Below are 22562 nucleotides of genomic sequence, written 5' to 3' on the forward strand. Positions count from 1 at the left end.
ATGCGAGGAAGGGGGTATGCATCAAGCTGCGTGAATCGGTTTATGGTCTGGCTATAATCCACGACCATCCGGTTCTTCTCCCCAGACCGGACTTCCACCACTTGCGCTCTCCAAGGGCTGTTGCTAGCCTCGATGACCCCCTCTCCCAGTAAACGCTGGACCTCTGACTTGATAAAAGCCATATCTTGGACACTGTAGCACCGGCTCCTGGTGGCGATGGGCTTACAGTCAGGAGTGAGGTTTGCGAATAGCGAGGGTGGTGCGACTTTCAGTGTCGCAAGGCAGAACACCGTGACGGGGGGCAAGGGTCCGCCGAACTTCAGTGTCAGGCTTCGGTGGCTGCACTGGAAATCCAGTCCGAGCAGCAGTGGGGCACAGAGGTGAGGGAGGATATAAAATTTGAAACGGGTGTATTTGGCGCCCTGGATCGAGAGATCCACAATACAGTACCCCGTGATTTGTACTGAATGGGACCCAGATGCCGAGGGCTATCGTTTGGGATGCGGGATGGGTGCGTAGGGAGCAGCGCCTTACCGTTTCAGGGTGGATAAAGCTCTCCGTGCTCCCGGAGTCAAAGAGGCATGCAGTGTCGTGCCCGTTGACCTGGACCTGCATCATGGAGTTCTGCAGGTGTTTTGGCCGAGTTTGATCGAGGGTGATCGCACCCAGTCGCGGGTAGTCGGAGTCCTCAGCCGAGTCGGACTTGTAAAATGGCCGCCGCCGCCGGCTGCGCGTGTCGGGTCGAGAAGATGGCCGCCGACAAGATGGCCGCTCCCATGATTCGCACAAGGCTGATGACGCGTCAGAAGAGGGCGTGTCGGGTCGGTGCGCAGCAGCATTGCGAGGCCTGCGGGCCCGAGAGCCTGATTTTCAGGTCGGCTGTTCTTTGATTTTCTGGCCCCTGGGTCTGGCCAGGCAGACCCTCGCAAAGTGCCCTTTCTTCCTGCAGATCGCGGAGCGGGCTGGGCAGCGTGGGTGCTGGCCCTGCCCGCAGAAGTAGCATGGTGTGCCCCCATGGTGAGCGGGTCGCCGCGTGGCGCAGGCCTGTAACTCGTCGAGCGATTTCCCCCGAGCGCTGCCGGCAGGTAGAGAGCAGATCCCGGGCTTGCACCTCATTGATGGGTTTGACAAACCGCTTGCGGAGCAACTCGATCGCCTCATCATAAGACGTCACCTTTTCAAGCGTGGCGGAGATTCTGTGACTCACCCGGGCGTGGAGTAGATGCAGCTTGCGTGGCCCCAGGATGGGAGTCTCTGCGGAGTCCAGGTACGCCTCGAAGCACCGCAGCCAGTATTTAAAAATTTCCTTCGCCTCCGGCGTTCCTGCTTCCAGATTGAGATTCTATGGTTTTAGGCCTGCGTCCATCCTGAATCTAGTTTAGTCTAATAAATTGAGGTACCCTCAATAATGACGCTTAGAGATTAAACTGTAAAGAAGGCTTTATTAGACTAATAACTATGCTAGAGCTAGAGACGAGAGCTGACTGTTACACAGACCATGAGGCAGCCCTTTATGCATGGCTCCCAGATGGGCGGAGCCAGAGGCGGAGTCCCCAGGGTTCCAAGCCTGGTCTTAAAGGGGACATCACCTTACATGATGATAAGGCAGTAACCGTTCATCACAATCTGCCACAGGAGCATTGGAAGGATTGGTAATCACCTTGTTTAGTCACGTTATGAACACACATTCTATGGCTATCAAGTCGCAGAATGGGGCTCGAACCTAGAGCTCTAACCCCGAGATAAGGACTCTACCACTGCACCAAAGGAACTCCTGGGTGATGACATCAAGCATGATGCACTAAAGAACTGAAAATAGTCACAGGGCTTTAAAAATATTATTAGTAGATCTTGTGTGGTATTGTTCACAATAATGTGGATTTTGCAGTCAGTGGCAAATGAATGACAACAGCTCTTACACCTGTCCACAGATTTTCTATGGACTTTATAAAACAGCACGAAGATTAGAAAGTCATTGGGCTGGATTCTCCGCCGTCTGATGCTCCTTTTTGCCGGCAGCCCAGGGGTTTCCCGACGGCATGGGGTTGCCCCACAATGGGAAACCCCATTGTACAGCCGGCAAAACTGAGCACCCCGCCAGCGTGCTGAACCAGAAACCTGATGCAGCGGGACGGAGAATCTAGCCCATTTTGTACAGTTTAGGATCTGAGGTTCTGGCACCTGTGCAAGCAGGACAACCAACTCATTAAATCAGATTGAATAATCTTTACTGAGGCACACAGAGTCTGAATCAGGAAATAGGAGTTAAATTGTGAATTGAATGCCAAATCATGTGCGGAAAGCAAACAAAAAGTGGGTGAGGAAGATGGGGCTAAGAAAAAGAAAAAATACAAAAATAAAAGTTCTTTTAATTTTTTCATCGCCAACAATGATTAAAGTCTGAAAGGTACTATACACTTGTAAAATTTAGTTTTCAGTGCTAGAATGGTTGTTTGGGTACTATTAGTGGAGCAACTTCATCTGTTGCATGAAGTTTAAGTGCTGAGTCTCTCAGTAAGATACCATTATGGTGATGCTTTGAGCAGAGCTGAGCGACGGACAGCAAATTTCGGATTTCCGTGTTTAACCACGGATGTGTTGTCTCTGGAAGTTGCTGTCCAATTTGCTGTTCAATAATGGCGAGCACTGATAACTTGACACCATAACACATGGGCCAAGAAGTCAGAGAATGTGCTGTATTGTTTGCAAAATATTACCTACACTAACATGAAAAGTAAGTTAAAAAGGCTTAAAGCCACTTTAATACTTAGCACTAATAAGAGCTGTTAATTTGGTAATGGACTATAATAATTTAATATTGAATGTTTATATAATAAATTTATCACCCTGAAAGTCCTTAGTGTCTCCACGTGTTTCCTGTCATAACTCCACTGCGACACAGGTAGAATCCAGGTGCAAATAGCAACGGGTGGGTTACACCAGGTCATTACTATTTCTGGGATTTTCTGATCTGCCTTGTAACCAGATTCTCACCCACACACCTTTTTATGAGGCAAATGTCATTGAGGATAAATTCAGTGCTCAGAGACACTCCGGTCTGGATTTTAATCTGGATGCTGATTCTGTGTGTGGGGACTGTTGTGATGATGGGAAACTTGTTCTTCTGGGTTTTCCAAATACCCTGTGGAATTTAATTACATGGATCCTCTAAATTTGATCCCCCTCTCCCTCCCCCACCCCATCTAAACAAAAGCTAGCCTGATTGGGTGAGAAAGCTGCATCTTGGGACCAAAGCCTGAGCAGCATGTAGGTCCATTGAGCTTTTTGGAAATGAGAGAGATCTCCATCTGGGAACCTGAGGTCAGTGTGGAGAGAGCCTATGGCTGTCTGGGAGCCTATGATGGTCCAGGCGGCCCTGGTTGCAGGGAAGGGAATGGTCAAAGGAAAGCAGACCACTTGCAGAGAGGGCTGTGGGATGGCCGGAGGAAGGAAGTATTCCTGCTCCTTCTGGTGCATGAGGAGTATTGTAAAGGTGCTTATTCCCTTATTCGCATCACTTATAAAATGCGCAGATTTAAGCCAGCTTTGAGTCTTGTTTCAAATTTCTTGTATTTGACATCTGACCCAATGCCAACCCATCCATTTTTGGGAGTTAAGTTTCCGCCCCTATATCAGGAGTTCCCACTGCCCTTTTTCATTTGAGACCCAGCATAACACTGATGGCTGGCCTGCCAATTGAGCTGTGAGATACTCGCACCCATTAGGTGAGTTAGCCTCATCAGGGGGCCTGGACTAGTATGTAGCCTGGATCCTTGAAGAAATGCAATATTTTTAAAAGTAATATTTTGATTAGCACTCTTAACACAGGGAGTCAAGGGGGATATGATTGAAGTGAGGGGGCTTGTGGTTTGTGCAATTACACCAATCCAATGGCAGATGGACAGGAAAGCTGTCTGGGACACATGGGCACAAGACATGTGCCTAAAGTAGCATTAATAATAATCTTTATTGTCACAAGTAGGCTTACATTAACACTGCAATGAAGTTACTGTTAAAAGCCCCTAGTCGCCACATTCTGGCGCCTGTTCGGGTACACAGACGAAGAATTCAGAATGTCCAATTACCTAACAACTTGTGGGAGGAAACCGGAGCACCCGGAGGAAACCCACGCAGACACTGGGAGAAGGTGCAGACTCCACACAGACAGTGACCCAAGCAAGGAATCGAACCTGGTACCCTGGCGCTGTGAAGAAACAATGCTAACCACTGTGCTACGTGGTCCTTCCCCTGAACCTGCAATGTTCAATTGGGTCCATGCTGGTGAGCAAAGTAGGCACAATATCAGCATAGGATAGAGTATCAAGAAATTTCAGAGACACTGGTTGTACTTTTAAGCAATTCTTATGCTGCACTCCAGTGATTGAAAGTGGGCAGCGATGTGGGTCGTAATGGAGGTTTCATCAAGTGCTCTGACTTGGGAACAGAAACACTTTTTCAACTTAATTACATTGTTAGTACTTGGCCTGAAACTATGATCGAGCAGACTCTGTGATACTCATCATAGGGAAGCCCCAGAAAAATCTTGGTTGAATACAAATAGGAGTGACCTTTCTTTTGTCCTTTTCATTGAGCCATGATAATGACAATGTACTAAGGGCTAAAAAGAGGAACATCAATCCTAAGGTGTATAATTGCACAGAACAAAAGGAAGTACAAAAAGATCCCGATGGTACCCATATTTACAACACCACGTACCATGTAGCAAACTAGCTCATAAAATCTAAAGATATTTTCTTCAGAGCACATTTCTTACAAAGAATCCATCAAATTGCAAATTTTATGGAGGAAACAGAATTACCAAAGTACCCCCGGGCTAATTTTAGATTATTTTTCTCCTACAAACTCTCTCATGCTTAACGTTTTTGTCTCTGTTTTATTACAGAATCTAGAAAAAAAGTACCAAATAAAATGTCTGAGAAGAAAATCAAAACAATGTCACAGATTGAGATTAAAGTTGAAGAAGACCAAACCACAACCATTTCTCCGCAGCCAGTTCCTAAGGGCTCCCAGAAAGATGCACCAAATTCACAGCAATACCCAAAGATTGGAGATTTTATTACATCTAGACCAGATGCACCTCTTGATTGTAATCAACAATTAGAAAGGAAAAAGCAACAAAATCTTATTGGCCAATTAAAGGCTGCTGAATCGCACAACAAGATACACAGCATGAAATTACGTTACCGAAAGATGAGAGTACGTTAGATTTTCAACATTCCTTATAGTAATCAAGCAATTGAATAATAATTTTTGATCTTGTGTTCGTAATATGATGGTTACAACTGCTGAGAAATAACAGGATTTATCTCATATTATCTTTCAATTAATGAATTGGGCAGCACAGAAAATTGCAACAGATATTAAGATGAAAATCAAAACAATTTAATTGATGAAAAGCTATATTTATTGTTAAAGTTCCAAATTAAACATATGAAGTGAAAAAACTCGATAGTCCCTGAAAACAAGCATGGGGATATGCGATTAACCTGTGCCCATTGCTTCCGATGCAAGCAGCACACAAACTTCGTGTAACCTGCTAATTTGCAGGATTTCTGCATGCAGGGCTCTTGCAGGCATGGTGCACTCATCTGGAGCAGAGTGGAAGAGATTCTGAGCAGGAAGAAATGTACATTATGATGCAGCAAGAGAAAGTGTGTGCTCTAAAGTTCTCTTGATGCTGAACTGGATGCCTTTGTGGGTGAAATGGATTGGAGGAGAGAAATTCTCTGTTCACATGGGGTCAGGAGGCCTCAAGACAAATTGTTTACAGGCAGTGGGATCAGTTAGCCACGGTGGTCAATGCCAGCAGTCCAGTCCCGAGCACCTGGATGTAGTGCTGCAAGTGGTTTAATGATTTTGCACAAATGGTCGCGGTCGGTGAATTTATTTTCAAATGCATATCCTACCAACTAAATTACCTTGGCACACCTCTGAATGCAAAACATTCTTATCACTCACCTACCAACAATCTCTATCGATTATGATGCTTTAGTTAATTCACCCTCGCATGCTTCACGCTTCTGCAAACCTCAGCCACATCTCGCAGCTTGTGTGTGCTGCCAGTTATTCAGTCATGACAGGCACATGATCCAAACAAATTGCATTACACTCAATGATACACTTTCCTCTCTCCCACAGTACAAGCTGAAACAACAACCAGAGCTAATCAGCACAGAACAAACACAGCAGCATTTTGTCACCCTAATAGAGGCGATATTGGTCATCATCATTGGAGTGGTTACCGCTGAGGTTGTGGGGCTTAAACCATTGAATATGTCAGCATTCTTTTCCATAGACTCCCTACAGTGCAGAAGGCCATTCAGCCCATCAGGTCTACACTGACCCTCCAAATGAACACCCTACCTAGGCCCAGTCACCTGGGCCTATCCCCATAACCCGGCCCTATCCTTGCAACTAAGGGGCAATTTAGCATAGCTAATCCACCTAACCTGCACACCTTTGGATTGTGGATGGAAACCGGAACACGCAGAGGAAACCCACGCAGACACCGGGGAGAATGTGCTGTAGCCACCTAAAATGGCTGATTCCCGATTAGAATGGTCAAACCCCGACCTAAAATGGCGAACGAAAGAGGCTGATGGGAAAATCAGCCAACAGGACTCAAACGGACAGCTGCAGGCAAAACAGTGGATTCGGCTCTGGGGAAGTCAGCCCAGACCGATACCTGCAGCCATTAACATCGCAACAGCCCAGCCATCTGCATAGTAAGCAGCCATGCCCGGGAACAATTGCTACACATTAGCAACATAAAGCCGATCCAGACCTTTCGGCGCCAGCAGGGGCTGTGACAAAGGAAGGTAGACGACCACCCCCCGATCAAGGAATCGCCCCATTATTGGAGCATATCGAACCAAGTGATTGGGACCAAGTCCCATCACTTGGAACCAGGGTCAAGGTCCACCCCGAGAGGCGGGAAGCCCCTAGTGACTATAAAAATAGGGGCCAAGTTCAGATCGACCCTTCTCTTCCTGCTCGCAACCTTCGAGACCCTTCGACAAAGAAAACAAGTAAGTCTTACTCCAGCGATTGCTACCAGATAGGTGCTCCAGACTATCGACTCGTACCAGCCTTTTTGAATCCCGCAGGTCAGACCCAATTCGATAGACCATTCGTTTCCCTGACCTGGTGGGCCATCACCAAAGTTAAGTATTGGCCTTTAGTGGTAGGTAGTAGTCTAGAAGTAGGATTATTGTATAAGTATTTATTGCTGTATATAATAAATGATCGTTGATTTAACTTTTACTAAGCGGTATGCTGCATTATTAATCATTACTTGGACTTGAACCACGTGGCGGTATCAGAAAGATACCTGGCGACTCGTGAGCAAAGGTGACAGAATTAGAGCTAATAAAACTAAGGCTAATAAGAGCAACATTTTGGCAACACCCTGACGGGACCCGATCTAGAAATGGAAAACCACCCCGGGAGAACCCAAGAAATTTTGAGTTAGAATCCAATTGGAAACAAAAACCACAAGTGTTCAAGCAGTTCTGATTAATAATTCATAATTCGGAAGTGTGTGTATGCATGCGTAACTAACAGGGCTATAAGGTAAAACTGATAGATTTTTGTTGCGTCAAAACTGTCAGAAGTCTGTATTTTCGGAAATTAGCGCAAGCCGTACCCGCATCTACGACACCACCTTAGCCCTCTGTTCCAAATTTAAATGAAGCAAGCGCATTGGAAAGATGGCCATGCAGGCAATGCAACGCCTCATGAACCCCGAGGAATTTGCGGTCGCAGCGACCAGCAGCAGTAGAGTGGGACAGTGTCCCATTTGGGAAGAGGAAATCCGGAAATACCTCAAGGGCAAAGGATGGCCCATGTGGAATGATTTCTGCGACAATGAAGACTCAGGTCCCGGAAGTACAGGGCATACTTGGTTTGAGAACATGAGTGAGATCCATAAAAAGAACTTAGCAAAAGCTCGCAAGCCGATGGCAATTGTGTCCTGTCTGGCACAATTGCGAGGCACAGAGGAGGTCATCAAGATGCTCCGCAAAGAAGTAGAGGGCATACATCGTATGAGTAAAGTCGATGTATGCGAGGTTGAGAAAGAAAATCTGGAATTAAGGAGGAAATTAGCAGCAAAGGACGAAGAGGTGGCTGACGCCAAACGGGGTCACCAGTCTTGTCTGGCGCATTTGAATAGTTTCCAGTCCCAGTATGAAAAGGCTTATCAGGACACGCAGCGTGCAGTCCTGATAAGGAAAGAAACAGAGAAGCAGGTGGAGACGCTACAGAAACAATGTAGTGATCTCAAGGCAGCCTTGAGAGCGCTCCGCGCTACAACCACGGAACAAAGACAGAGCACCATAGACCATGCAAAGTGCCGGAAGCAAATTGCAGACCTGCAGTCACTGCTTTCTGTCCAGAAGGGATTTCAAGAAACCTTTGGGGAAAAGTTAGACCAGGAAGACGACCCTGATTGGGAAGAATTACAGGAAACAGCGCAGAGATATGTTCAGGGAACATGTGCGCAGGGAAAGCCCCAAAGGAGAAAAGCACTCCCACCCCCCACACAGGTAGTTCAGGCTCCCATGAACCCTGTAACAACCCACCGCACAGTCACATCAGACGAGGCGGAATTCCTATATTCCACCCCCCTCACAGTGACCCAATTATGGGACGCGTGTGCAAAAATCACACCTTTCCTCCCCGCTTCAGACCCACACCATTTCTTTGCCCCGTCAAACATCAGGCGACCATGTACGGCCTGGATGAGAGAGAGCATGTAAAGCTCATGGTTCTAAGTTTGGATCCATCGGTAGCAGCAGCCCTTCCCGACCCACAGAACGTAGGAGGAGGCACCCTTGCAGAAATGCATACCGCGATCCTGGATGCGATCGGGTATAACCGGGGTGACCCCATAGGTGGCCTAAATAAGTGTAGGCAGAAGAAGTCTGAGCACCCCACAGCGTTTGCAGGACGCCTGTGGATTCACTTCGAAGCCGTTTTTGGAGACGTAGACCGTGCCCATTTGTCCACAGACAATATGGCCAAATGGACCCGCACCCTTATCTCCCATGCCACGGAGGCAGGAAATGAAAATGAAATGAAAATCGCTTATTGTCACAAGTAGGCTTCAAATGAAGTTACTGTGAAAAGCCCCGCGTCGCCACATTCCGGCGCCTGTTTGGGGAGGCTGGTACGGAAATTGAACCGTGCTGCTGGCCTGCCTTGGTCTGCTTTAAAAGCCAGCGATTTAGCCCAGTGTGCTAAACCAGCCCCTAAACCAGGACAGAATGCCTGTAATAGTTATGATCCCTTGGAGGAGGCTCATAACGAGAAGTGGCTGGTTAAAAGATTGTCCCGCGTTTGGGAGCAGTCTGTTCACAATAAACTCGCCGCTAAAACCACCGAGGAAAAGCAAGCCGCCACAGACATGCAGGCAGTAAAAGCCACACCTCACAACCCCGCCTGGGTAAATGAGGGAAAGAACAGCCCCCCCCACCCAAATCACAAGAATGTTACAACTGCGGACAGTTGGGACATTTTGCAAAAGAGTGCAATGGCCCCAAAAGGCCACAGAACGCCCAATAAACAGGCATTCTGAGTAAGAAAAAGGCAGAGCCCATCCATAGGGTTAGTGCCCGTTCGGATCAGACGGACTTGTCCGAAACAGACTGACTGTGTACGGGCTCCCCCAGTTGGGTCTGCGATACCCTTTGGGATAGGTCAGGACGACCAGTAGTCGCAGCGAAGATTCGGGGACAGCCTATAGAGTTTATTTGGGACACAGGAGGGTCCCGCACCACCATAAATTCCTCCACCCTTTTTCAGGACACGTGGCCCACTACAGCCACTATCACCCTCAGCGGCTTTACAGGCCACTCGCAGCAGGGACACATCACGGCCCCTGTACCCATTCAAATAGGAAACATAACCACAAAACACCCCGTAGTTTTAGTAGACCTGCCCTACACAGCAGAACACATTCTGGGGTTTGATTTTATGAATTCCCACCACCTATCCTTCGATCCAGTCAACCAGTGTGTCTGGAAGATGGCGAAATCCGCTAGAGCCCCCGCAACGCTCAACATAGGGGACTATATGAACAAAAGTAGCGCAGTAGGTGAGTTTTGGTTCAACCCCACCATGCTTAGCACGGACAGGCAGGTTAGGGCAGTCCTGCAAAAGAACAGGGCAGCATTCGTGACCCACAAGCACGACTGTGGACGGATGACTGGCTCCGTACAAGTAACAGGACAGGACCCTAGACCCCCAAAACAGTACGGATTCCCCCAAGAAGCAGAGGGAAAATCCTAAAAGTTATAGAGAGCTTATTAGAGCAGGGCGTACTAAGATCAGTAGCCTCTACTAATAATGCCGCGATTTGGCCAGTAAGAAAGCCCGACGGATCATGGCGACTGACCATTGATTATCGGGAACTCAATGAAGTCACCCCCGCAGCAGCCCCCACCGTAGCAACAAGTCCCGAGACCATGCTCAAGCAGGGACTCAACTCCCGCTATTTCACGGTTTTGGACGTCAGTAATGGATTCTGGTCCATTCCATTGGCAAAGGCGTGCCAGTATAAATTTGCCTTCACTTTTAAAGCACAGCAGTACACGTGGACATGCCTGCCACAAGGCTTCCACAACTCCCCCTCCATTTTCCACCGACAGCTGGCAAATGGACTTGCAAAATGTTCTTGCCCCGAATGTCTGGTACAGTATGTAGATGATCTACTACTGCAGACAGACACTAAGGAAGAGCACATTGAGCTTCTGTCCGAACTCCTGGAATTATTACATTCCATTGGCTGTCAAGTCAACCCCAAAAAGGCCCAGATATTGGAAGAAAAAGTGGTATATTTGGGTACAATTATCACACACGGCAAACGCGAGATCGAGCATAAAAGAATTGACTCGATCGCTAAATTGCCCCTTCCCCAGAAGGTTTCAGCCCTCCGGTCATTTTTAAGACTGGTTGGCTACTGCCGAAACCACATTGACGGTTTCGCCAGCAAGACAGCGCCCCTCTCAGACCTCCTAAAGAAAGGAGCCCCCTGGGAGTGGCTTCCGCAGCATACGGATGCTGTGGAATCATTAAAACAGGCGCTCATAGCCGCCCCCGCACTACAAGTTCCAGACCCGCTTTCCCCTTACGCAATAGAGGTAGCGACCACAGACCGCACCCTTTCAGCCGTGTTCCTGCAGGAACGGCACGACCAGTTAAGACCCGTAGCTTATGCTTCCCGACTTTTGGATGCTGTGGAGCAGGGATTTTCAGCCTGTGAGAGGCACCTGCTCGCAGTTTTCTGGGCAGTCCAGTACGTTTCCTACATTACCGGACTGAACCCCATCACCATTTTGACCAATCACACCCCCACCCAACTTTTACTGGATGGACGACTCAAGGACGGTACCGTCAGCCAAATATCCGCAGCTAGATGGACCCTTCACTTGCAAGGACGGGACATCACAGTAAAACAGACAAAGACTCACACTTACTTAGCGGACAATTTGCAGTACCCCGGAACCCCCCATGAATGTGAAATCATCTCTCCACACCACAACACAGGCCCCTTTATAGCAAAAACACCCCCCAGAAAATTAGGAAATCCATCTCAGAGCCTCCCTCACCCGGACACGTGTGAACCCATTAGGATTTATGTGGATGGATCTTCCACAGTCTTAGATGGGAAACGCATAACAGGTTGTGGGATTTATGTTGAGGACGCGCCCTCAAGATAGCATTAAAACTCCCCAGGCACTTAGGCACGCAGGCAGCAGAGCTTGCGGCCATCGCGTACATAGTAGACCACCCAGATTCCTTCCCCAGCCCAGCAGACATATACTCAGACAGCCTCTATGTCTGTAACAGCCTTACAGAATTTCTGCCCCTGTGGGAAACAAGAGGATTTGTTTCCGCGGATGGGAAACCCCTCCCCTCAGCCCCATTACTCCGCCATATTTTACAAAAAGTCCAGAACAGGACTTTTGGAATCATAAAAGGCCGCAGCCACCATCGTTCCTCCTCCCCTGGACATGTAAAAGCCGACGCACTGGCTAAGGCAGGATCCAGGCATGCGTACTTTTGGAAACCCCCCGAAAGTGCGCCAGTGAGTGCAGTTCAGGTCACGCAGACTAGGATCGAGGATCTAGTAGAGGCCCAGAAGCAGGATAGCGCTCTCACTGAGATTGTGAAAGGAAAGTTTCCAGCCTCCTACGAGAGGTTCAGAAATACACTAACCACACATGACGGTGTGGTGTTAAAGGACACCCTTTATGTAGCTCCTGAGCAGGATCGGAACCAATTAATTTGTTTATTCCATGATGGTCATGGACACCAAGGAATCGATCCCACTACAGCCCACCTCAAACAGCTTTGTTGGTGGCCAAATCTCAAGGAAGATGTAAGCCATTACATTGAGAATTGCCTTATCTGTGCGCAGAACAACCACGATAGATATGCCAAAAAGGCCCAACTCAGCCACACCCGACCCGTTAACGGCCCCTGGACTAACCTCCAGATTGATTTTATAGGTCCATTGCCCCCTTGCAGGAATGGCTATAAATATATGTTCTGGTGGTCATAGACACTTTTACAAAGTGGGTGGAAGCATTTCCAGCCCGCACCAACACCGCGAAAACCACAGCCAAGATCCTAACCCACCACATCTTTACAAGATGGGGACTCCCCCGCAGTATTGAATCGGACCAAGGTTCTCACTTTATGGGACGGGTCATGCAGAACGTCCTCACGATATTTGGCATCACCCAAAAATTCCACATTGCGTACCACCCACAGTCGAGTGGTATAGTGGAGCGCATGAATCGGACCCTAAAAACCACCCTCTGAAAAATGGTCCAGCAGAACAACACCACTTGGGACTCAGTCCTCCCTTTTGCGCTGATGTTTTTGCATAACACTTTCCACCTCCACAGGTTACACCCCACACACTCTCATGACCGGACGCCCCATGAAAGGGACAGAATACTTGTTAGGTTTAGACCTGACCAACCCCGAAGTAACGGCCCTCACCCACGAGAAAGCCGTGGAGCAATTAGTTGCTAATGTCAAAACGGCTCAGTTAGCAGCCGCAGTTAAATTGGGCACCAAAAAGAAACAGAGCAAGGCCTGTTTCTATAAGGCAGTGCATGCAACGGCGTATGATAGAGGACAGCAAGTGATGTTGTCTGTATATAACCCCAGCACATTCCTGTCTCCAAAATACTCGGGTCCGTACTCCATTTCGGATAAAGTAAGCCCATCAGTATTCAAAATAAAATACCCAAATGGTAAGACTGCGTAGTTTCATATAAACCAGTTAAAGGCTTATGGAACACAGTCAAACCACGCCCACCACATCATGCGTGACACAGCAGAACACACCCCGCCCACAACCAACGTAGCCCGACCAATCCCCACCACGTCCAGCCCAGCCACGGACTCGACCTCGACTCCACCCCCAAAATATTCACTCCGCCCCGGAACGCCCAGAGACTGTAGCAGCAGAGACAGCGACTGTGACTCAGACAATGACCACAGCATGCCTCCCTACTATCCCCATACAACCGGACCCACACCCAGCGACTCCGACTACGATCCCAGTGATCCCTTCCTGATCACTTTTTGCTAAATAAATCCCACCACCGACCACCGAACCACACAGACGACCCCGACTTTGTCCCCACACAACTCGACACAACTCATTGGCACCGCGACAATTCCTACAGACTCGTCCGCAACGACGAGAGCAACCCCAACTCACACCAAGCAGCCCTTTCAGCCCTAATTCACTCCAGAGTTTGGCACCCGGGAGAAGGGGATGACCTCGAGTCTGACTCCCAAGCCGCCAACCCCTTTGCGATCCTGTTTGCAACAGAGAACTGAGGTGTCCACATGATGTTCAAAGGAAACGCTTGGGAGAAGTGTTGTCCTTCCTGGTGGAATCTGTAGGATGTTTTATGTTGTTCGTACGTTTGTTTTGTGTTGTTCGTCCGACAGGAGAATTTTTTTCCAGCCGCTTGTTCAGCGGTACCAACTTATCTGCAGATACCTGGTCAACAGACCAGACGCTTGTTCAGCGGAACTAGCTTGTCTACAGACACTGGTCAAGAGACCACACGCTTGTTCAGTGGAACTAGCTTTTCAGCTGATACTGGTTCGGGTATCAGACGCCCGATGGTAGCTGCTCTTGTGATTCAAGGATAGAATCACTGTAGCAACCCCACCACGATGACTACATTTTTGCCCGTTCTTGTCGGTTGCTCAGGCAGTGGAGAAACGGCGTGAGACCCGCCCTGCCTGGGGACCCCCCTGTTGGTCAAACATGCTCGGGTAGGGGAGATACGGCATTGGTAGCCGTCCTACCTGGGGACTCCATCCAAGTCTTACCCGTCGCGGCCCATACGCACCTCATTTGACATTCTTTCATTTCAAAAAGTTTTTATTTGTTTAGGCGACCTTTAGGTTGCTGCCATCTGCTATTTACATCCAGGAACATTTGGATGGTAAATAAGCACTGGTCCGTCATTGGGAAGTGTGCCGTGTCCTAACATTTGTTTTGAAAAAAAAAATGAGGGAGTCACACATAGTGACCAATTATAAGGGTATAATTGGCCCCAAAGGACAGACACACTAACACACCGGATATTAAACCAAGGTAGTTACAGATACTATGCTTGTTTTTACAGAACTCCAGAGGCTCCAGGACCGGAGAAAACAAAGAACACAAGAAGGAAAAGGAAAGAGGACAGCCATGAGGACTTCTTTCATCGTGCTCAACACTCTTTTCGTGGACATTTGGTTGCGCGGGAACGCGGACCCCATTACTTCAAACCTCACTGCCGTTAATGTTTCACTGCCCCGCAGTACCCAAAGCCCAGTCACCAGCGACACTGCATCTTCCTGGTGTGCCAGATTCATAACCTGGTACTCCCTGTCCTACGTGATCAAAGCACTGTTAGCGTTGGCGATACTCTGCTGTGTAGTGCAGACTATGCGCCTACGTAAGTGGAGAAGGAGAGCGTACTGCGCTCGAACCCCGGTATATCGGATCAGATCCCCTATATTCGGTTACGACCAGACCCCCGACCCCCGCGATCTATAACAAAATCATAAAGAGCATTCACTTGCGTTATTACTGTAAATAAAGAGATGTACAAAACTTTTCATGAACAAAAAAAAAATGTATGATCCTGAGCTTGACTGCCAAGCCAGGAAAGAGTATATTAAATGTTGTGATTGTTGTTATCTGTTTTAGGAAGATAGGATAATGCAATGTTTAGTGAGTATAGTTATTTAGGTTAAATTAGAGATTCCAAGTTTGTTATTTTGTAAATGCATGTCCCTGCCTGACATCGTGCCCTTAGAATTGATAGGTTAAAAAAATTTGTGCATAGCTAGGGTCAGAGCAGAGGCCATGTAGGAGGTGTCCCCCCCAGTCAGGGAATGGAAAGAACAAAATTTATGTGATCCTTCACGCTTCGCGTTAGGATCACAAGGAGGGAATGTAGCCACCTAAAATGGCTGATTCCCGATTAGAATGGTCAAACCCCGATCTAAAATGGCGAACGAAAGAGGCTGATGGGAAAATCAGCTAACAGGACTCAAACGGACAGCTGCAGGCAAAACAGTGTATTCGGCTCTGGGGAAGTCGGCCCAGACCGATACCTGCAGCCATTAACATCACAACAACCCATCCATCTGCATAGTAATTGGCCATCCCCGGGAACAATTGCTACACATTAGCAACATAAAGCCGATCCAGACCTTTCGGCGCCAGCAGGGGCTGTGACGAAGGTAGACGACCACCCCCCGATCAAGGAATCGTCCCATTATTGGAGCATATCGAACCAAGTGAGTGGGACCAAGCCCCATCACTTGGAACCAGGGTCAAGGTCCGCCCCGAGAGACGGAAAGCCCCTAGGGACTAGAAAAATAGGGGCCAAGTTCAGATCGACACGTCTCTTCCTGCTCGCAACCTTCAACAAAGAAAACAAGTAAGTCTTACTCCAGCGATCGCTACCAGATAGGTGCTCCAGACTATCAACTCGTACCAGCCTTTTTGAATCCCGCAGGCCAGACCCAATTCGATAGACCATTCGTTTCCCTGACCTGGTGGGCCATCGCCAAAGTTAAGTATTGGCCTTTAGTGGTAGGTAGTAGTCTAGAAGTAGGATTATTGTATAAGTATTTATTGCTGTATATAATAAATGATCGTTGATTTAACTTTTACTAAGCGGTATGCTGCATTATTAATCATTACTTGGACTTGAACCACGTGGCGGTATCAGAAAGATACCTGGTGACTCGTGAGCAAAGGTGACAGAATTAGAGCTAATAAAACTAAGGCTAATAAGAGCAACAGTGCAAACTCCACACAGACAGGAACCCGGGTCCCTGGTGCTGTGAGGTAGCAGTGCCAACTGTTGTGCCACCATACCACCCTGTGTTCTTTATATTCCTTCTTGTATCCACTTCCCAATCATTCCACAATCTTCTTATTTAGAAGCTGCGGCGGGTGCAAACCTGAAGTTCTTGCTGTCACCCTGTCTCCCTCTCATAACCCACCCTTTTGCCTTTCTCTTCCCAGATTTCCAAGAATTGCAACCTGACCAGACAGTGATTGGAAAGCAAGTGGAGGAAGAAAATGAACTTTATTATACTAAACAAAAATGTCAGAACAATTTCAATACAAACACTAGTAAATGAGTGCTTGATTCCAGCTATACATTTATGGATGCATACAACTCAAAGTTAACACAATTTATAATATCCATCTTATACTCTAATATTCAAGGCAAGTATGTGGTACTCGCAAACTAATAGGCAAACTGTCATCAGACACACCACATCCCAAAAAGCCCATGAGCCAACCGATCTCACTAAAACTCTGTCCTTTTCATTTGGGCTTCCAATCTCCCCGCTTGAAGAACTTAGAATTGTCTCCTAAATGTCACTTCCACTTTGACACTTTCAACAAGGATCCACCGCCAAGGATTCAGTCTATGCTTTTGATATTCCTTTTCCCTGGATCCATGCATACACTCAAGTTTCACCATCCAGCCACCCTCTCAAATATTTGGCTATGCGTAGCAGAACACCACTGCTCCAAAGATCTACAGTTACGGATTCACCAACCTTTGGTGACCTCTTGGATTTTCTGGTTTCTTTTAGGCTCACTTTGCTTTAAGACTGCTCCCTGTTGCTTTCTCTCTTTAATTTGGAGCGAATTGCTTGACTCCTTACCTTTAACTTTGCTTTCCCTCTGGTACCTCTTTCTGTCTCACACCGTGTCATGGTGCTACTCTTCCAGGTCACCTGACCTCCTTTTTGGGCTGTTTCACTTGTGTTCTTCTTTTGCCTCTTTTGCGCGGGCATGCGGATCTGCTTTCCGATAAGAAGAAATTCAAAACATATTGCATGTGTACAAGGCTGGTTCCCAGCCTGAAGACATGAGAATCAACCAACTGTTTCAGGTGTGGCCATATTCTGGTCGGCACATGCACAAAATCCCTGACTACTGGGAACTGGAGTTTCCAGCCGTCAACTACCACTTAGGTTTTTTTTTGAGTGTTGTCACAGCCGACTTAATGTATAAAGTTGGTTTGGAATGTTAATTTTGTGTTGGCTTTTATGTTTGCCTTGCAAGTGGATACTGTGATAATCATTAACAAAGTGAAGGGGGCTTTTGGTGAATGGTGAATTCAGGTTTACTGGTATTGCAGCCATTGAATCACTCACAGACAGCCCAGTCAGAAAGGGGCTGTCTAGATTGCCTTCTCCCTTCCTCCTCCTCTTGCTCCTCTTCCTGCACCTCATATAACAATTAACGTGGGCCAGTCCCTCATGATGATGAATTTGCGCAGAATGCAGCAGTTCACTACATGCCTCCAGAGTGGTCCTGGCAGCAGAAGCATTGTTCAGTCATGGCAGTGTGGCTTTCATTATATGCAAGCTGCGTATGTGTGCGTAAGTTGGACATCAAAGTCATGAATCACATCATCAACGGAAGTCCTAGTTGCCTGAAGGCTACCCTCTGCGTTGTCATGATAGCTTAAATGGAAGAATGTGCAGAGTTATGGAGAGAAGGCAGGGGAATGGTGCTAGTTGTGTTGCTCAAGTGGAGAACCAGTGCAGACATGATGGGTGCCTTTTTCTGCGCCGTAACAATTCTGTGATTTTCCTCTTCTGGTTTAATCCAGGTCTAGCTGCATTTGGATATGGACTGCTTCATTTTCTGAAGAGTTGCAGATGTTGCTTAACATTGTGCAGTCATCCCCAAACATCCCTACTCTGACCTTATGATGGAAGGGAGGTCATTAATGAAGCAGCTGAAGATGGTTGGGCCTAGGACACTAGCCTGAGGAACTCTTGCAGTGATGTCCAGGTATGACTCCAACCAGCAGAGAGTTTCGCCCCTGATTCCCATTGACTCCAGTTTAGCTAGGGCTCCTTGATGCCATACTTAGTCAAATGCTGCCTTGATGTCAAGGGCAGGCACTCTTACATCACTTCTGGCGTTCAGCTCTTTTGTCCATGTTTGAAGGCTGTCATGAGCTCAGTGACCCTGGCGGAACCAAAACTGAGCATCTGTGAACAGGTTATTGCAGAATAAGTGCGCTTGACAGCACTGTTGATGACTCCTTCCATCACTTTGCTGATGATGGAGAGTAGACTGATGGGGCGGTAATTGGTTGGGTTGGATTTGTCCGTGTATAGGACACACCTGGACAATTTTCCACATTGCTGAGTAGATGCCAGTGTTGTAGCTGTGCTGGAACAGCTTGGCTAGGAGTGCGACAAGTTCTGTAGCAGTCTTCAGTACTATTGCCGGAATATTATCAGGACCCATAGCCTTTGCAGTATTTGGTGCCTTAGCCGTTTCTTGATATTACATGGTGTGAATCATATTGGCTGAAGACTGACATCTGTGATGCTGGCGACCTTCAGAGGAGTCTGAGATGGATCATCCACTCGGCAGTTCTGGCTGAAGATTATTGTGAATGCCTCAGCCTTGTCTTTTGCACATATGTGCTGGGCTCCTCCATCATTGAGGAAGGGGATATTTGTGGAGCCTCCTCCAACCAGTAGGTTGTTTAATTGTCCACCACCGTTCACGGCTGGATGTGGCAGGACTGCAGAGATTAGATCTGATGCATTCCTTGTAGAATGCAAATGTCAAGCAATATTTAAGTCCATATCATCAGGTTGTTACTGGATATTCTTCATTTATATTTCGACACATCAACTCCCAAAAATATACCGTATCCTGTGGGCATCTTCAGAATACTTTAGATTGGATTGGATTTGTTTATTGTCACGTATACCGAGCTCCAGTGAAAAGTGTTTTTCTGCGTGCAGCTCAAAAAGATCACTTAGTACATGAAAAGAAAATAGGTAATGGGGCAACACAAGATACACAATGTAAATACATAGACACCGGCATTGGGTGAAGCATACAGGAGTGTAGTATTAATCAGATCAATTCATAGAAGGGCCGTTTAGGAGGCTGGTGACAGCAGGGAAGAAACTGTTTTTGACAGTTTTGTCAGACTTGTGCATCTCCTGCCCGATGGAAGAAGTTGGAAGAGTAAGTAAGCCGGATGGGAGGGATCTTTGATTATGCTGCCCGCTTTTCCCAACAGCTTGCAGTTTATCTCCGCAGTGCTGATTTCACCAAATAGTGTTCAGTGCGGTTCGTATATCACTAATGTAAAATTAAGTCTTGCCTCTTATTTTACCCCAACAACTTATAAAGATTGATGTACCTTGATAAGATAGTAGCACTTGTGTTTTCTCTTGTTAGGCTGAAGAAATAAATCATTTAATATTATCTCAGCCAACAGCCAGAAAGGCTATTCGACTAGAGGCATTTCTTCCACCATGGCATGAAAAAATTAACCTCAAAGATCCTTTGGAGAAACTGGAGGTAAGTTCCTTCACAAATAAACCCATTGGGTGGAATCTTACCAAAACACGGCAAAGTGGGTCAGTTCCGGTGAGAAAAACAGTGCCATTGACAGGATTTCTCATGGAATATTTGCCCAAAAAAAGTATGGGTGTGCTTTACACAGTCATTCTGATGGGGCGGGGCCTCTTGGAGCTCTCCACATATAAGCACCCTCACCCCCCCCCCCCCCCCCCCCCCCCCCCCCCCCCCCACAGGCTCCATTAGGGTCCACTCCTGGCACAGGTTGGAAGTGCCAACCTGTGCCAGAGGGGCAGTGCCTAGGCATGTCCCTCTACCCTCCCCCAGGAGTCTGTACTTGCCTCACAGCCCCCAGCGGCAACCCCTTGACAGCCTCACGCCTGGCCAAACCTGCTGTAAATGAAGCTGGAGCCCGGTGAATATTCCATGTGTGGCAGCGGTCTGAAGAGAGTGCTTACTATTACTAATCATGGAATCACTACAGTGCAGAAGGAGGCCACCTGGCTCATCAAGTCTGCACCAACCCTCTGAAAGAGCACCTACCTACGTCCAAGCCCCCACCCTATCCTAGTAACCTGACCTAACCTTTTGGACACTAAGGAGGCAATTTAGCATGGCTAATCCACCTAACCTGCGCATCTTTTGGACTGTGGGAGGAAACCGGAGCACCCAGAGGAAACCCACACCGACACGGGAAGAACGTGCAAACTCCACAGAGACAGTCACCCAAGGCGAAAATCAAACCCGGGTGCCTGCTGTTGTGAGACAGCAGTGCTAGCCACTGTGCCACCATACCACTAATGTATTAAAATGAGGTTACCAGGCTCACGCAGTGCGATTCGCACTACCCCACATGGGGTGGAAATTTCAAAACCCAATCACACAGGTGAGAATCACGTTTTCGACTCTCTCCGACTTTGAGCCTGCATCGAGTTTCTCACGGGCGGAGAGTGTGTGCTTAAAATCCCAATGAGTGAGAGACAATAGGCTTCCCTCCAGCATACTAGGAGAAAAAGCCGGTAATTCCGAAAGGGAAGAGTGAGGGTGGATGAAATATCAGGGCCATTATTCTTTGGGAGAGGAAATATTTCATTCTCATTGACCTAGTGATAGCAATTGCAATGCCTCCCTTTCCCCTTAGCTTACTTTTATCCAGATGTGGACTACCTTTCCGAAGTCTGCAGGATTCTCACAGAAATCAAGGTGCAACGGTAATGCAGTGCTATGGAATCATTCACAAGGCCATTCAAGAAATCTTCCAATTTCCAATGTTTTTCCTGTCCCGACTTCGCCTTGCTTGTAGATGAACTTGGCTATTATTCCCCAGAACCTGCCATCCAGTGGCCTGAGAGGGTTGCTGATGCGGTAATGGTGGGAATGCAGGATGGGAGCCTTGGTCTGTGACTACTGATCAAATCACTACTTGTTACAGTGAAACAAGTCATCAGACTCAACCACAAAAATTGTACCCTGATTAAATGTATGAAAATGCACCGTGCTTTATGACATACAGCTTTATCCCCTTTTCATGTGAAAATTCTAGTTTAATGTTATAATTGTAGCCATGAATATACTTTTGTGACTGCAATATACATTACAATGGTGAGAAATGTTTTATCTCATCTGTCTGGATATCATTGATAAAAGGAGCGTGCTTCATAATTCTTCATTGTCATTGACCTATCTATATGTGCTTATCACTCTTAGAACTACGTAACCCTTTTTCACAATGCTTTTGACAATTTCTATGTACATTATTGTTTTACAGAGAAAAAGAGTAGAAGAAATCATGAGCGATGAAGCAGGACTAACAATAAATCGAATTTTATAATAGACATTGTGTCATAAGATTTGTACCAATTGATAGAGAATCAATTTTAGGTACATTATTTGTAAAATTATCATTAATAAAATTCGTTACATTTTGATGGCAACTTAATGAAATATTTACATACAAGGAGCAATACAGTGTGCAAATATATTCACAAAATGTAATTAAGTACATTTCAAAAATTCAGTATTATGAAGTTTTTATTGGATTTTGTTCATTGAAGCATGTGCCTTATGTACCATCTGTCCAAAGCAAATGAAAATTTGTCTCTTGAAAATCTGGTGCATAAGATTTATTTTTAAATATTTGTGTTTGGAATTCATAAACCACCTTACTATTGATACAAAATTATATTCACTACTTTCACAAATGAGATTTATGTTGGCATTAAAGTAGCAGACTTGCATACAAGCTCGTTACCAATAGTTGCAGTGCAATTTTAAGGCATTAAAGTTCTGCAAGTCAAGATTTATTTCTTATTGTGTTTATTTATCCACAGACTGGGCAATTGGGATACAAGGGAATGCGGCAAGTTAGATCCGAAATTGACTGAGTGACAGGAAACAACGGATAATGGTCAATGGATATTTTTGCAAATGGAAAACAGTTTGCAGTGGCATTCCACAGGACTCCATGTTGGGCCCCTTCCTGTGTGTTATACATATTAATGATTTGGGCTTAGATGTGGGAGGTATGATTGGGAAATTTGCAGATAACAGAAAAATTGGTCGTGTAGTTGACGGTGAAGAGAAAAATCAATGACTCCAGAATGATATTTAGTGGTTTGGTTGAGTGGACAGAAAA

General features: G+C 46.7%; 1 protein-coding gene across 3 annotated transcripts in view; it reads left to right on the forward strand.

Annotated features, from left to right (window-relative positions):
- LOC140428461 (protein LKAAEAR1-like) overlaps positions 1-22035 on the forward strand; it is a 48290-nt gene extending 26255 nt beyond the window's left edge. For 2 of the 3 annotated variants that reach the window (XM_072514951.1, XM_072514952.1), the window contains exons 2-4: positions 4904-5217; positions 19805-19927; positions 21696-22035. In XM_072514951.1, coding sequence (XP_072371052.1) covers positions 4930-5217; positions 19805-19927; positions 21696-21758 — 474 coding nt within the window. In that variant the 5' untranslated portion in view covers positions 4904-4929 and the 3' untranslated portion in view covers positions 21759-22035. The remainder of the gene's footprint in view (positions 1-4903; positions 5218-19804; positions 19928-21695) is intronic. The other variant, XM_072514953.1, reaches the window with a different exon arrangement.
- The last annotated feature ends 527 nt before the right edge of the window (positions 22036-22562 follow it).

This window comes from Scyliorhinus torazame, chromosome 8 (assembly GCF_047496885.1).
Source record: "Scyliorhinus torazame isolate Kashiwa2021f chromosome 8, sScyTor2.1, whole genome shotgun sequence".
Classification (NCBI taxonomy): Eukaryota; Metazoa; Chordata; class Chondrichthyes; order Carcharhiniformes; family Scyliorhinidae; genus Scyliorhinus; species Scyliorhinus torazame.